The 15,261-nt window shown below is 37.8% G+C and overlaps 1 protein-coding gene across 6 annotated transcripts in view; it reads right to left on the bottom strand.

The window, feature by feature from the left end:
* Positions 1-15,261, bottom strand: part of BCKDHB (branched chain keto acid dehydrogenase E1 subunit beta) — a 289,273-nt gene that overhangs the window by 226,539 nt on the left and 47,473 nt on the right. For 5 of the 6 annotated variants that reach the window (XM_010388536.2, XM_010388534.2, XM_010388535.2 and 2 more), the window contains exons 4-5: positions 3,258-3,391; positions 2,422-2,577 (exon numbers count right to left, since the gene is read on the bottom strand). In XM_010388536.2, the coding sequence (XP_010386838.1) occupies positions 2,422-2,577; positions 3,258-3,391 (290 nt within the window). The remainder of the gene's footprint in view (positions 1-2,421; positions 2,578-3,257; positions 3,392-15,261) is intronic. The other variant, XM_010388537.2, reaches the window with a different exon arrangement.

The following is a 15,261-nucleotide window of genomic DNA, read 5'->3' as shown; positions in this document are numbered from 1 at the left end:
ATCACTTAAGTTTATATTATATAAAAATAAAAATGCCTCTTATTCAACAGATATTTATCAGATGCCTACCATGTTCTGTTAATTAAGATACTACTCTTAAGAAGCTGAACTTGCCTACATAAAAAAGTAAAAAGAATATGCAAAGATCATTCATCAAAGCAAAAACAGTAATATTGTTAATATCTACCTGTGTTTATCTATAAAGAAATCTCTTCTACTAATAATCTGCTTCTACTTTCAAAATACATGCAACTCTCTTCTCCAGTTTTAACATGTCAAAATCTGCTTCTTTCCCACGAAAAAAAATATGGTCTTCATTTCATAAGTGAAAAATTAATCCACTGAGTTTTTTGATCCAGGCACCATAGTGTCCAGTTATAGCAAAGCAAAAAGAAAAGTGTGGATAGTCCACACTTCCACTCCCAGGAAAGGACTCCAGGACCTTCTCGAGAATGAGAGTGATGACGAGGAAGATGATAATGACAGCAGGAAGTACGTGTGTAAACTTGGCCAAGCACTCTATGAATTAATTCATCTGTTCATAGCAACCCCACTAGGTAGCTATCATAATTTTCCTCATTTTAGAAATAGACACTGAGGTTAAGAGAGAACGAGTAGCTTGCCTAAGATCATACTACTTGCTTGATAAGAGAGTCTCACCCAATTCCCACTGATACCAAAGCTCAAGCTCTTATCTTCTATCTCTTGTTGCCTCAAATCACAAACTTTGCCTCATTTTAAATGTATAAAATAATTGTCTAAAGACAAATATTATACAGGAAGAGTCATTCAAATAAACCTGAACTTATCACAAAGACTCAAGATTCCCTGAGGCAAACTATATTTGGCTTTCAAAGCCATTTTTATGCCATTTTTATTGAAGGGTTTTATTTTAAAAACAAAAGAGCAGCAAATATGTCACTATTTTATTTTCTGTAAATGGACCTCTGAACACATTAATAACCACATCACACAATGTCTTTATCTTATGTTCCTACTTTTTAATTTCCCTTCATCTGCTTTCTTCATATTAGCCTTTTATACTTTACGTATATTTTCATTTCAGCTGAAGAAAAAAGGAAAAAGGAAGAGGAAGAAAGAAAATGAAGGAGGAAAAGAGAAGGTAGGGGACAGACAGAAAAGATCTGTTCTTAAAAACAATACAATGTTTTAAATATTAAATGTGAATTAATGTTTAGCTCAAGCACAAAAATAACTTGCCTCACACATGGCTTCTTTCCCACTCTACAACTTCTAGCTCACATTAAAAAATCAGGCAGCATCTACTCAACTAAGATAAGCTTATACCTTTGATCTGGCAGAAAAAACAAATAAGAAAATAAGAATAAAACATTGACACACGCTCACAATCAATTCATGTGGTCAAAAAACAAATATACATCTCTGGATTCACACATCTATGGATTTCTATAATGATCCCCTGAAAAGTTTACTCAATAAACAGAAACAGAAAAGATAATATAAAAAATTAAGGCTTAACATACTCAAAATATTTTTGCCATCAAAAGACCTAAGCTTTTGTGAAGGACAGACAATAAAAAGGAGATGCTTCATAATTAATTGGTTGAGCAAGTATTATCTTACTTTCAACAGAAAAAAGAAAAATCTAGGTAACAGTCTTCTCTCAAGTCTTTCACCAAGTAAGAAATAGATTAAAAGCAAAAGTCTTATCTCTCTGACTTTGAGGTAAATATAGACTAAACAGAAATTTATTAAAATCACCCCATCATCGGCCGGGCGCGGTGGCTCAAGCCTGTAATCCTAGCACTTTGGGAGGCCGAGACGGGCGCATCACGAGGTCAGGAAATCAAGACCATCCTGGCTAACACGGTGAAACCCCGTCTCTACTAAAAAAAAAATACAAAAAACTAGCCGGGCGAGGTGGTGAGCGCCTGTAGTTCCAGCTACTCGGGAGGCTGAGGCAGGAGAATGGCGTGAACCCGGGAGGCGGAGCTTGCAGTGAGCTGAGATCTGGCCACTGCACTCCAGCCTGGGTGACAGAGCGAGACTCCGCCTCAGAAAAAAAAAAAAAAAAAAAAAAAAATCACCCCATCATCAGTTAAGTGAGAAAGACTTAAGTTAGAGAGAAATATAAAGCTTTGAAAGAGAGGGGAGGTAAACCAGCTGTGTTCTTGGTCTTACTCTTTGAAGTCTATAAAATTAATTAATGCCAGAGTTTATAAAACCAGTCCTCCTTCAAAAAGAACTTTCTGTAAAATTGGGCATTGGATAGCACACTTAAAAGAACTGCTAACCTCCCTTTCTTAAGTACAGTTAAGTTCACATAAATTCCAAGAATCCTGTTTGTTTTCTTTCCTCTAGATAAGCATAGATATTAATAGAATGAACCAAAATGGAAACATCAAATAGAAATCAAATAAAGTACATAAATGAACACACCTTGATTCCTGGGCAATGGGCAAAAAATGCTTCAGGACTCTGAGAATGATAGAGAGCCCCATGGCCAACACAGCCCCAAGGGGACCGGATAGTGAGGCTCCCACAGTTAAAAAGATCCCCAGAGCGATAGCGATACTTGGCAGCTTCATTAACAATCTGAGGGGCAGAAAGAAAGAATGGGCATGGCACAAAGAGTCCTTCCCTTCCGATCTCCTTCCTTCCTTCCTTTTTGAGATAGGGTCTTGTCTTTCCATTCTTTCCTTCCCTTCTTTCTTTTCGAGACAGGGTCTCGTCTTTCCCTTCCTCTCTTCTTTCCTCTCTCCCCTCTCCCCTCTCTCTTTCTTTCTTTCTCTCTTTCTTTTTGAGAAACGGTCTCGTTCTGTCGCCCAGAGAGTGCAGTGCCGTGATCACAGTTCAATGTAGCCTCAGACTCCTGGGCTTAAGTTATCCTCCCACCTCAGCCTCCAGAGTAACTGGGATGACAGGTATGTGCCACCACACCAGGCTAATTTTTGTAGTTTTTGTAGATATGGGTTCTCATTATCATTATGTTGCCCAGGCTGGTCTTGAACTCTTGGTCTCAAGTGATCCTCCCACCCTGGCCTCCGAAAGTGCTGGGATTGCAGATGTGAGCCACTTCACCCAACCTCAATCTATTTGCTTAAACTATTCTATTAGATCTTTAAATAGATGCTCATAACAAAATTACAATTCTACTACATTAGTAAAAGGGTAATAAAATGTTCCTAGAATGCAGGTAAGGGTGGGTGGAAGGGTAGTGGCAATACTTCAGTATTTCATGGACTGAACAACCTTAGAAATATTCATTCACTTACCTGATCAAATGCAGGGAAAATATAATCTGCAAACTGAATTTCTGCAATGGCAGTAGCTCCAGTGACGGCAATTCCGATTCCAAATCCAACGATTCCTTGTTCACACAATGGGGTATTAAAAACTCTATCTTTTCCTTAAAATAGAAAAGAAAAAAAAGGTTAATGTGGCAAATGAGAGTAATGTCATGCATAATACATTTAAAAATTCAGTAAATTAATAATGGGATGGAGAAGTATAGAACAGGTAGAGGAAACAGAAAATAAAGAGTATGGCTGGCCACGGTGGCTCACACCTGTAATCCTAGCACTTTGGGAGGCCAAGGCAAGAAGATTACTTGAGGCCAGGAGTTCAAGACCAACCTGCCCAACATAGTGAAACCCTGACTCTATTAAAAAAAAAAAAAAAACAAAGATGGTGAATTATTTAAATCCAATTAATAATTACATTAATTGTAAGTAATCTAATGTTTCAATGAAAATAAAAACTGTCACACTAGTATGAAAGAAAGAAAAACCCAACTATTTGAAACGAAACACAAACTATAAAGACAAAGAAAGGTTGTTAAAAAAAAAAAAAAAAAAAGAAGGAAAAAATAGACAAAAAAAAAACCTAACCAAAAGAAAGTTCATGTCAGTATATTAATAGCAGGCAAAGTAGACTTTCAAGAAAAAAGCATACCAGAGATAGAAGGGAAAAATGCATACTGTTAAAGGGTTCAATTCACAATAAATAAATAATTCTAAATCTATACTAAATCAATATCTAACAATGGGCTCCAAATAAATGGAAAAAGGTAACACAACTAAAAGGACAAATGGACAAATTCACCACACAGTGGGAGATGATTTTTTAATGTACTCGTCTTAAAAACTAACAAAAAACACATACAAAAAAAAGGAGTGAGTGTAAAACATAGAGATGATTTAAACATGTTCAACAAACATAGCCTAACTGACATACAAAGGGCACTGCACCCAAAAGCAAAGAATATAAATCGTTTTCAAGTAAACAGAAAACACTGACATTAACTGACCCTATACTGGACTACAAATCCAATCTCAACAATTTTAAAGGATTAAAATTACATATATTCTCTGACCATAGTGTAATTAAATTAGAAATCAATAAAAAGATGATTCAAAAAATTCTTATGCTAGAATTTTTTTTTTTTTTTTTTTTTTTGAGATGGAGTTTTGCTCTTGTCACCTAGGCAATGGCACAATCTCAGCTCACTGCAACCTCTGCCTCCTGGGTTCAAGTCATTCTCCTGCCTCAGCCACCTGAGTAGCTGGGATTACAGGCGCCCACCACCACACCCAGCTAATTTTTGTATTTTTAGGAGAGACGGGGTTTCACCATGTTGACCAGGCTGGCCTTGAACTCCTGACCTCAGGTGATCCTCCCACCTCAGCCTCCCACAGTGCTGGGATTACAGGCATGAGCTACCTGGGTTTAAGTGTTATCTCCATGGATTACTAAACACTCTAAGGCTCCATTTCTTACGTGTAATAGAAAAATTATAACACTGAAAAGACTATAATAATTCATACATTTATTCAACGAATGTTTTTAAAGTACTTAATATGACTGGCTAGAAATTTTTTTTAATATATGGTTAAATACTCACAGCTCAAAGAAGAAACTATAATGAAAATTAGAAAGTGGTATTTTAAATTGAATAATAATGAAAAAAACTATACAAAATATCTTATTGAGGTTCTGAATGTAATGTCAGAGTTGCCTTTTTCACACTATCCTTCCCACATTTAATGATTATAAACTCTGGGCAAAATAAAACAAACAACTATTTAAAGGCATTGAAGGGCCAAAAGTAGGCATAAACTGGAGTATTGACTTTTGAAAGAAATTAAGTGGACGACCATGACGTTCATAAGGCTTGTCCTGCAAAAGGACTCCCTAGTCTATGAGCTGGGAAGCTAAAATTCAAATGAGTAGACTCAGTCTGGTTGATCTGAGGTGTCAGAAGATAGTCGAGGGCTACCAGTGGTTGAAAATTGAGAGACAGAATCCCTAAAAGAAGGGCACAGCATGGAGGAGCCCCAAAATCTGTGCATAAACTGATCAAATCTTTGCCAACACCTGTGCCTACAGGGCACTCCAAAAGCCCAGCAGCAAATAATCTCTGCCAGTTAAAACAGCTGTGCCCACCAACAATGAGGCAGATTTTGCAGTTTGAGACTCTTCAAATTAGAGAAGTTTGATAAACCCTTTAGACGATCCACTTAGACGTCTAAAAACCCTTTAGACGAACCACTAGGTACAATTTTATTAGCGTATAATTCAATTCTCACCTGATGTTTCACCACTTCTCAGCTAATGCCAGGATTTAATTAGAAATTCTAATTTCAGGATTCTGGGTGGACAAAGACAATACCCACAGTCTGGCCATGTAACCAAATGTTTTGGGAGAAACCTGGTATTCATATTTCATTTCCATAATCCAAGGATACCAGTTCCTTTTCATATATAGAATTCACTTTTAGCTCAATCATTTCCTTTAAATATGAATGAAACATGGGGCAGGTGCTGGGAAATGCCGACCAGACACATCCTGTAGTTTGCCACGCTATAAGCAGCTGCAGAAACTGAAAGCATGATTCATACTCATCATGATCTGAGACTATCTTCTGAAATTGTGACCTCTATTCCTCATCAATTCCCTATTTGACAGTGAGTAGCTTGATAATCTTTGAAAATCTATGATTCCATTGAACCAACAACTCAGTGGTAGAAAAGGAATGTAAATTCCAGCTGTCTCCCATGGAATTCACAGCCCTGGAATACCTGAATCACCTTAACCAAACTAGCAGCATTCTTATTGATTCCTTGCTAGTTCACGGGATTCAGATATTTTTCATCTTGGAAAAAATTATAGCCTCATTGCCAATAGAAAGCAGAATAAAATGAGTTTCTCAGAACTCTCTTATCCCAAAACATGTTTGGTTTGAGGAAAGAGTTTAACAAGTCTCTCTGAAAAGTTTCTATGATGTAGCAAAAGTGCTTCAACATAAACTGTTAAAAATCTGTTTCTATTTTCTCCCAGATGCTGATTGAGGAGAAGTGCACAAATAAGACGCACAATATTGATTACTTCCTCTATCTTATAATGCAATTCATCCAGTGTAAAGTTCCTATAGTACCCTGTAAGTATCTTGATAGATGAATAAATACATGAAGTGACTGCGCTATGAGCCAAGACAAACCTGGGTTTAAGTGTTATCTCCATGGATTACTAAACACTCTAAGGCTCCATTTCTTACATGTAATAGAAAAATTATAATACTGAAAAGACTATAATAATTCATACATTGATTCAACGAATGTTTTTAAAGTACTTAATTTTATACAGACACTTTCCTAACAGCAGCAAACAAAAGGAAAACATTTACATCCTCATGAAGCTTACATTCTAGTCAGAGGAAATGCAATAAAAACAAAATAAATGAAGGAAATATTTAGATTGTTAGATGATGAACAGGGGAGTAGGTGATGGAGGGAGGGAAACTACCATGATTTTTAAGTAAGGAGATTGGGAAGAGCCCACTGAGAGGTGACAGTTAAGCAAAGGGTTTAAATAAATGAGGATGTGTACCAGGCATGTATCCGAGAGAATAAATATTCTGGGCAGAGTGACCATCAAGTACAAAAACCATTGGATAAGAAAATGTTTAACACATCAGAGGAAGGGCCAGGAGTCCAGATTGCCTGGTCTAGAGTAAAAGAAAGGGTAGTAGGAGATAAAGTCAAAGAGTTAAAGGATAAACCCTCTTTTACTGTGACAGCGAGTTAGAAAGCAGGTGAGTGAAAAAACAGGAAGTTCTTGAGTAAGGTCATGCCATTCTCTGAGATGCATTTCAACAGGATCCCTCTGACTGGTATTTGGTGAAGAGCCTGTCAATAGCAAGGATGGACACTGCAAGATTGATTATCTGATACTGCAATAATCCCAGTAAGAGATAACAATGCATAATAGCAGAGAAGGTGGAGAAATGGTGTGAGACTCTGGATATATTCTAAAGATACAGCTAAAAGGATCTGCTGATGAAACGGATGTGCACTATGAGTCACAGCAATACTAAGGATGATTCAAAGTCTTTTGGCCTGGGTAACCTGAAGGACAGAGATCCCAGTAACTGAGAAAGGGAAAACTGTGAAGAATCATGTTGGGTGAGAGATCAGCAGCTCAGGTTTGGAGATGTTTACTTTGAGATGCCCTCAGATATTCAGGTAGAGCTATCAATTAGACTGCCAGATATAAGTTGGAAGTCTTCGGCATAAAGACTGCATTTAATAACAAGGTATGGGATAAGATTACCTAGTAAATTTAAATGGAGAGAAAAGAAGAGATCTAAGATTGTAGCCTGGATACTCCAATGTTAACAAGACAAGCAAGTGAGACATAATTAGCCAAGTTGAGAAGGAAAACAAGCCAGAGTTTGGAGGAAAACCAGGAGGAGAATGTGCTGTCCCAAAAGGAAGTGTTTCCAAGAGTGATTAACTTGTATCTATACTGCTATTAAAAAGTGAGCTGAGGGCTGAGGATTTTATCATTGGTGACCTTAACATGACCATTTCTGCAAAGTAGGAGAGAGAGAAGAGCGAAAAAAAAAAAAAAAAAAAAAAAAAAAAAAAAAAAAAAAAGCTTAATTGCAGTGACTTCAAGTGAGCCTAGAGAATAGAAGCAGAGAAACTGAAGACAATGAGTAATAATAATTACGTGGAAAAAGGAGAGAAGAGGAGAGGCACTGTGGCTCACACCTGTAATCCCACCACTTTCGGAGGATCACCTGAGCCCAGGAGTTCGAGACCCCATAGCAAAACCCCATCTCCACAAAAAATACAATAAAAAAATTAGCTGGGTGTGGTGGCAAGTGCCTGTAGTCCCAGCTACTCAGGAGGCTATGGTGGGAGGATCACTTGAGCACAGGAGGTCAAGGCTGCAGTGAGTCGAGATGGCACCACTGCACTCTACCCTGAGCAACAGAGTGAAATTCTGTCTTTAAAAAAAAGAGAGAGAGAGAGAGAAGGAGAGAGAAGAGAAAGGGAACAGTCACTAGAGGGGAATATGGGGTCAAGAGAGTTTGGGGATTTTTGTTTTTTTGTGTTTGTTTTGAAACAGAGTCTTGCTCTGCCACCCAGCTGGAGTGCAGTGGCACCATCTCTACTCACTGCAACCTCCACCTCCTCGGTTCAAGCGATTCTCCTGCCTCAGCCTCTCAAGTAGCTGGGATTACAGGCACCTACCACCACGCCCGGTTGATTTTTGTACTTTTAGTAGAGATGGGGTTTCACCATGTTGGCCAGGCTTGTCTCGAACTCCTGACCTCAGGTGATCCACCCACCTCAGCCTCCCAAAGTGCTGGGATTGCAGACGTGAGCCACTGCGCCCAGCAAGAGAGATTTTTAAGATGGAAAAAATAACAGCATATTTGCAGGCTGATGGGAATGATCAGTAGAGAAGAGAAGATTATTTTGAGAAAATTAATAAAATAGAGAGAAGGAATAATAACTGGAACCATGTCTTTGTAAAGGTGACAGGGGAAGAAGGCATCTAGTATGGAGGGGTTGATAGGAACCCTTACATTCTTTCAGAGTGCAGGAGGAAAGAAGGCATACGGGTACATGGATACATGCAGCAATAAGAGGTTATCCAAGTTCTTATTAGTGGCATCTATCCTTTCAGTAAAATGCAAAACTAAATTATTAGCTAAGGATAAGGATGGGGGAAGCTGTTTTGAGGAGGCGGAAAAAAGTATGAATTAGTCATCTGGGAGAAGGGAAGACCGAATGGACCCAGAACATGCGGCATGATGGCAGGCAACATGAGTGCCCTGGAACTTCCCAGCCTTGAACTTAAAGACCAGTTGCATGATGGCATGTTTTGCTCCAGTGACATTCAGCTCAGGATTCACACAGAGAGACGGATTTAACTAGAATTAGATTTTGCCAAGGAAATATTGGCATGGAATTTAAACTGGATGTGAAAGAAAGAAAGGTAATCAGGGAAATGAAAGACAGCAACAAGGTGGTAAAATCCATGGCTTTTAAGAATCAATAAGGTCAAAAGATTGTTGGAATGGAAGTACTAGAAGCAGTCAGCTAGAGAGAGATTCAAAGTGCTAATCAGAGTTGAGGATGCTTCAAACTGAGATTATGGAGAGACCGCTGTTATTGCTAATGACAAGAGTATGGCTGTAAGAATGAAAAGCTGATGTAGGATAGAGGATAAGATCACCAGAGAAGAAAAGGATAAGAAGCTGAGAAGTCAGAATATTGAAAAGACCATCCATGTGGACACTGACAGGAATGCTGGAGAGAGTGACAGTAAGCCAGGCTGGGAACAAAGAGGATAAGCCTGAGGTCCATAAAGGACAAGAAGGAGGAGTGTCAGTGCTTTGCACTTACTTACCTGGCACACTGACAGGATTTAACATATGTTTAGTTTGAAAGGATACATGAGATAAGGGGAGCTAGTTTCCTTGGATTTAGAAATCACATTTTTTCCTTCCCCATTCTCAGCAACTGGATTGTCTTTTTCTACTTTCTACTCAGCTATTTGATATTTGGAACCGACTTTCTCAAATTCAATACTATTAAATAGTGTATATGTCATAAGATAATAATTTCACACAGACCACACAGTTTAGCTCAGGTAGCAGAAAAAAAAATGAATATTCCTGAAATATATGATAATTTAAGTCATTTATCCAAATGATGACTAAAATGGAGGATGTTGAAATTCCTACCTTTTAAAGGCAGTTGGGGTCTATAATGACACAGTAAGTCTCGGAGGCTCAAAGGAAGTTGCAAGAAGGAATCGATATCAATCAAAGTGCTGCAAACCAAGCTCAGCAAATGTTTAATTCGGTGGTTAGTGGCTTTGACTTATGTGAAGGAAAAAACTATGCCTACTCTGAAACAGTTCCTCAATGCCCAGCAGCTTTGATTGGGCAAAAAAAAAGTAAATACTATCAAATTACTTCTTTCTAAACCTCAGATAGCTGAATAAAATGAAAATTTCTGATAAATTTGTTGCTATCAGTAGTATAGATAACTAAAATAAAAGAAATAAATATTTCTATAACATGCCATTTTCTTACACTGTGCTACTCCTGCTTTGTACGACTCCATGATCTCCCAAGTCAATGAAAACATGTATGGAATGCCAGATGGCTGACTGTATATTTGACTCATCAATTTCTCATTTGTTGAAGATCAAGCATAAAATCATACCATCGCTTTCTAATAGTGTTCTTCTTTTGTAAAGGGAGCATGATTAAGAAGTTCTATATCACTGGCAGTGCACCATCTGTTAAAGATATTGTTCATTACATAATACTAAACTTCATATTAAAATCAGCAGGTGATTCCTATTGCTAAGCAATTAAAAATGGGTAAAACTGAGTCCACCAGTGAACCCTGTTCCCTATCTAACATTCAGCCACAACTACAGACCAGAAAAATAGTGAAAAGAGGGCAGAGAAACAATTAAGAAAAAGAAGCCGGTGTGGTGGCTCAGGTCTGTAATCCCAGCACTTTGAGAGGCTGAGGTGGGCAGATCACTTGAGGCCAGGAGTTCGAAACCAGCCTGGCCAACATGGCAAAACCCCATCTCTACTAAAAACACAAAAACTTTACCAGGTGTGGTGGTGCATGCCTGTAAATCCAGCTACTTGGGAGGCTGAGGCAGGAGAATCACTTGAACCCAGGAGGCAGAGGCTGCAGTGAGCCGAGATCACACCACTGCATTCCAGCCTGGGAGACAGAATGAGAGAAAAAAAAAAGAAAAGAAAAGAAAAAGAGAAAGCATGACTTAACGTGAAAGCCTGTTACATCCTAGTAGGCTAAGGGAATCACTAAGAATCTCAGTTTCTTCTGTCCCTAGACATTTTTCAGAAGCTTTAATTAGTTTTAGAGTTTATCTGTGAACAACATAGATCTGCAAGTTATTAGATCTATCTGGGATAAAATTAAATTTTCTTCTTTCCATAAAGATTTCTGTAAAAGCAAATTTAAAACATCTATTTCTTAGCAAGTTGTGTTTCCTCGGGACCTAGATTTGAATAGGTCAGAATAGCCTTCTGGAAAACGATCGACTCCATCAGGGAAACAGCTCAGGTCTCAGAGTCTCTGAGCAGAAAGATAAATAAGAACATAAATATCTGTGACTAAACTACAAAATAAACCAGGGAAATAAAAGTCATTATAGACACAATTGTAACAGTGGGAGACAGAAATAAATAATACATCCAGTCATTTCAGTCATAGTATACTTGATAGAATATGTTGTGATTTCGCAATATTTTAAAGCTTGCTGATGAAACATTTGATAAAGATAAAACTCATTTGTTTTAAGGTCAACTAAAGCAAAAATACAAAGCTAATCCAGAAGACCATTTCTGCCTCTTAAAAAATGAAAAACAGAACATTCATTAAATAGGCCAGAAAAATGCTTAAAGAATAAATATGCACACACATTTTAAAAATTACTAAGTAGAATGACAATACAGTTTATCTTGTATTGGGATACAAACTGGGATACTTCTGATACTGTGAGGAGTTACTAAAAATAATTAACAGATGTTAAATGCTATCTGATTTTTTTTTTTAAACTAGTCTCTGTACAAGTCGAGAAGATAGGATTTTTTGTTGTTTTTTGGTTTTTTTAAATATATTTTAAGTTCTAGGGTACATGTGTACAATATGCAGGTTTGTTACATATGTATACATGTGCCATGTGGCTGTGCTGTACCCATTAACTCATCATTTACATTAGGTATTTCTCCTAAGCTAACTGATTTTCAACAGGCTTAAACTGGGTATTTCTAGGCAAACAGGACTAACCTGGATAAACCAAGGGTTATAGTCACCTTATTATTAGAGTTACCTAATATTAACATCTAAGTAGAAAGTAGTAAAGGGAAAATGGTGTTCCCTTTACTAATACCTAATCCACCACATATTAGCATCCTAAATTAGGCTACTCATGATCCAGAGGTAGAAAAGAAAAAGAACACTGAATAAGCAATCCTGTCATCAAGGTAATGGTCACAGTTTACTGCCTAGGGTGAACACTATGATGCACGCAGCCCAGGTCACCCATTTGTGAAGATCACCCAGCATGTTGCCTTGGTTACTAAGAATTCTGTTGGCTGACAGATATCAGCACTTCAGCTATCAGACCCTTTAGAGTCTGTTTTATCTGCAATGAACTTCCTAGACCGGGGTCATGCTTGGCATCTCCCATCCATTGATCGATCAGTGTGAGATTACAAAGGCCTGGTCATTTCAGTCCAACTAGGGACAACTAGTTGGCAAAAGAGTCATTCTGACTGCACAGATCCCACAGGGTTGGCCAAGGCTGTCATTGGTCTTGCATCACTTCTGGACATCTCCCTCTATCTAATTCTGCTTTTGCTCTAAAGCAGCACTATTTTTATGGTTCTAGAATATGCCAGGTTCCAAGGTTTCCAGATTTAGGAAGTTTACCTATAATTATAATTATCCTATAACAATATTCTTCAAATTGTTATCTCCAAGAAGTATCGTTTACAAATAGCTGTTTGTGAACCTTGTCCTACAGATTCTACCCTATTATTCGGAGCATTCCAAGGCAAGATATCTGGGACATCATAATGGCTAAGAGACAAATTAAAGAAGATAAAAATCAATCAGGAACAAATGTATGTGCTTAGTAAATGCTTACTGAACGAATGTTTATTAAATGCAAAAGCCCCTCTGTAATCAATGAGTCTGCAATTCTGGGTATAGATACAACAATGTCAACATACAGCAAAGCCCAAATTAGTTTCAAGGATTCAGTGACTAGATTAAAATTTCTAAGCTCCTCTGCTAAGAACACAGCCTATCTCATTCATTTCATTAGTAGTCCAATAGTGCCTACTACAACCTCTTGAATTTACCAGTCTTTCAGTAATATCGTTTGAATGAACAAGCTTCAAAGACCCTTCATTTTGGACTAAAGAGACATTTATGTCTACAGCAATTATGATGTGATAACACCAAGTACTAAGATGTCTAGATATGTCAGCAAGACAGATTTAGTTTAGTTGAAATAGATATGTACTATGTAATATAAACATGAAATTTTTCATTTAAACAATTAGAAAATGTGACAGTGAAGACAGACAATAGACCCACCCAAATATAAAGATTATCGGCCAGGCGCGGTGGCTCACCTTGTAATTCCACCACTTCGGGAAGCCGAGGCGGGTGGATCACCTGAGGTCAGGAGTTCGAGACCAGCCTGAGCAACATGGAGAAACCCCATCTCTACTAAAAAAAAAAAAAAAAAAAAAATACCAAAAAATTTAGCCAGGCGTGGTGGTGCATGCCTGTAATCCCAGCTACTTGGGAGGCTGAGGCAGGAGAATTGCTTGAACCTGGTAGGCAGAGGTTGCAGTGAGCCAAGATCGCACCACTGCACTCCAGCCTGGGCAACAAGAGCAAAACTCTGTCTCAAAAAAAAAAAAAAAAAAAAAAAATTCTCACCCAATAATCTCCAGTGCCTAGAAGAGTCAGTCCCTTGTACACAGTGGAATTTTAAAAACATTTGTTCAATGTATGAATGAATAAAAAATGAATATCCGGCCGGGCGCGGTGGCTCAAGCCTGTAATCCCAGCACTTTGGGAGGCCGAGACGGGCGGATCACGAGGTCAGGAGATCGAGACCATCCTGGCTAACACAGTGAAACCCCGTCTCTACTAAAAATACAAAAAAAACTAGCCGGGCGAGGTGGCGGGCGCCTGTAGTCCCAGCTACTCGGGAGGCTGAGGCAGGAGAATGGCGTAAACCCGGGAGGCGGAGCTTGCAGTGAGCTGAGATCCGGTCACTGCACTCCAGTCCGGGCGAGAGAGCGAGACTCCGCCTCAAAAAAAAAAAAAAAAAAAAAAAAAAAATGAATATCCAAAATAGTAATATTAAAATAGAAAAGACAGTCAAAAATCACAGAAACTAAAAACCAGGCCAGATAACAATATTTTAAATATCCAACTACCCACACACAGATCAGTGGATTATGTCATGATTTTAGGTAGCCATGTATTAGAGAAATTAATTTTGTTAATGACAGAAAAGGATAAAGTCACAATTTTAAGCAACCCATAGAAAATGAAATAGAAAACATCTAGTTGAAAGTTAGCCATCATGATTATGATACAATAATGTTCAGTATCATAGACTGAGGTTTCTCAAACCAAGTACTCAACAACTTTTAAGGGAAAAATGTGTTCTTACACCCCTAATGCCAACTTAAACCACTTTTAATATGTTATTTTAACACATACAAAACATAACTTAGCATTTATTACCCTGATAAAAAGACAAAGCCAGAACAAATTTACACATTAAATACAAAAATAACTACATAACCACTTAAATCCAAATAAACAGTAAAAAATATGGCATAACGAACAATGGTTTTCTGCTGAAATGACACCAACAAAGCTTTGAGTCTGGTGATTAATCTCTTTCTGTTTTTATTTTCACCTCAATCATTCTAATGAAAAGAATACCTATTCACCTAAATGCACTGTACAAAACAGTACTGATAACCTCATGGCTTCCTTAACCAGTTAAGGATAATCAGACCTCGTACCAAAAAAAACCATTAACAAGCAGTCCTTGAACACTATTTAAGGAAGTCACTTAAAGATATGGTTGGTATCACAACCATATTGAAATCTGCATTATATGTGTGCCTTATTCAATTATCACTAGAAACAGGTATAGAAAATTATTTTTGTACTTACTGATATACTTACTTCTAATGAATTGTTACAAGTTGCTCTATTAAAAAATGGAATCTGTAAAATTCATCTGCCTACAACTTGAATGTTATCTCTATAATGCAGGTTCCTTTGGGTGTGGCAAGCAGGGATGCTCCTAGCACTGTTTGTTATTTGAATCCCAGTGAAAGCTTCATACACTTCAGATAATACGAAGTAGTTGGCCTTCACATA

This window comes from Rhinopithecus roxellana, chromosome 4 (genome assembly GCF_007565055.1).
Source record: "Rhinopithecus roxellana isolate Shanxi Qingling chromosome 4, ASM756505v1, whole genome shotgun sequence".
Taxonomy (NCBI): domain Eukaryota; kingdom Metazoa; phylum Chordata; class Mammalia; order Primates; family Cercopithecidae; genus Rhinopithecus; species Rhinopithecus roxellana.
Note: the sequence above shows the minus strand (reverse complement) of the source record. Positions and strands in the feature narration are given on the sequence as shown.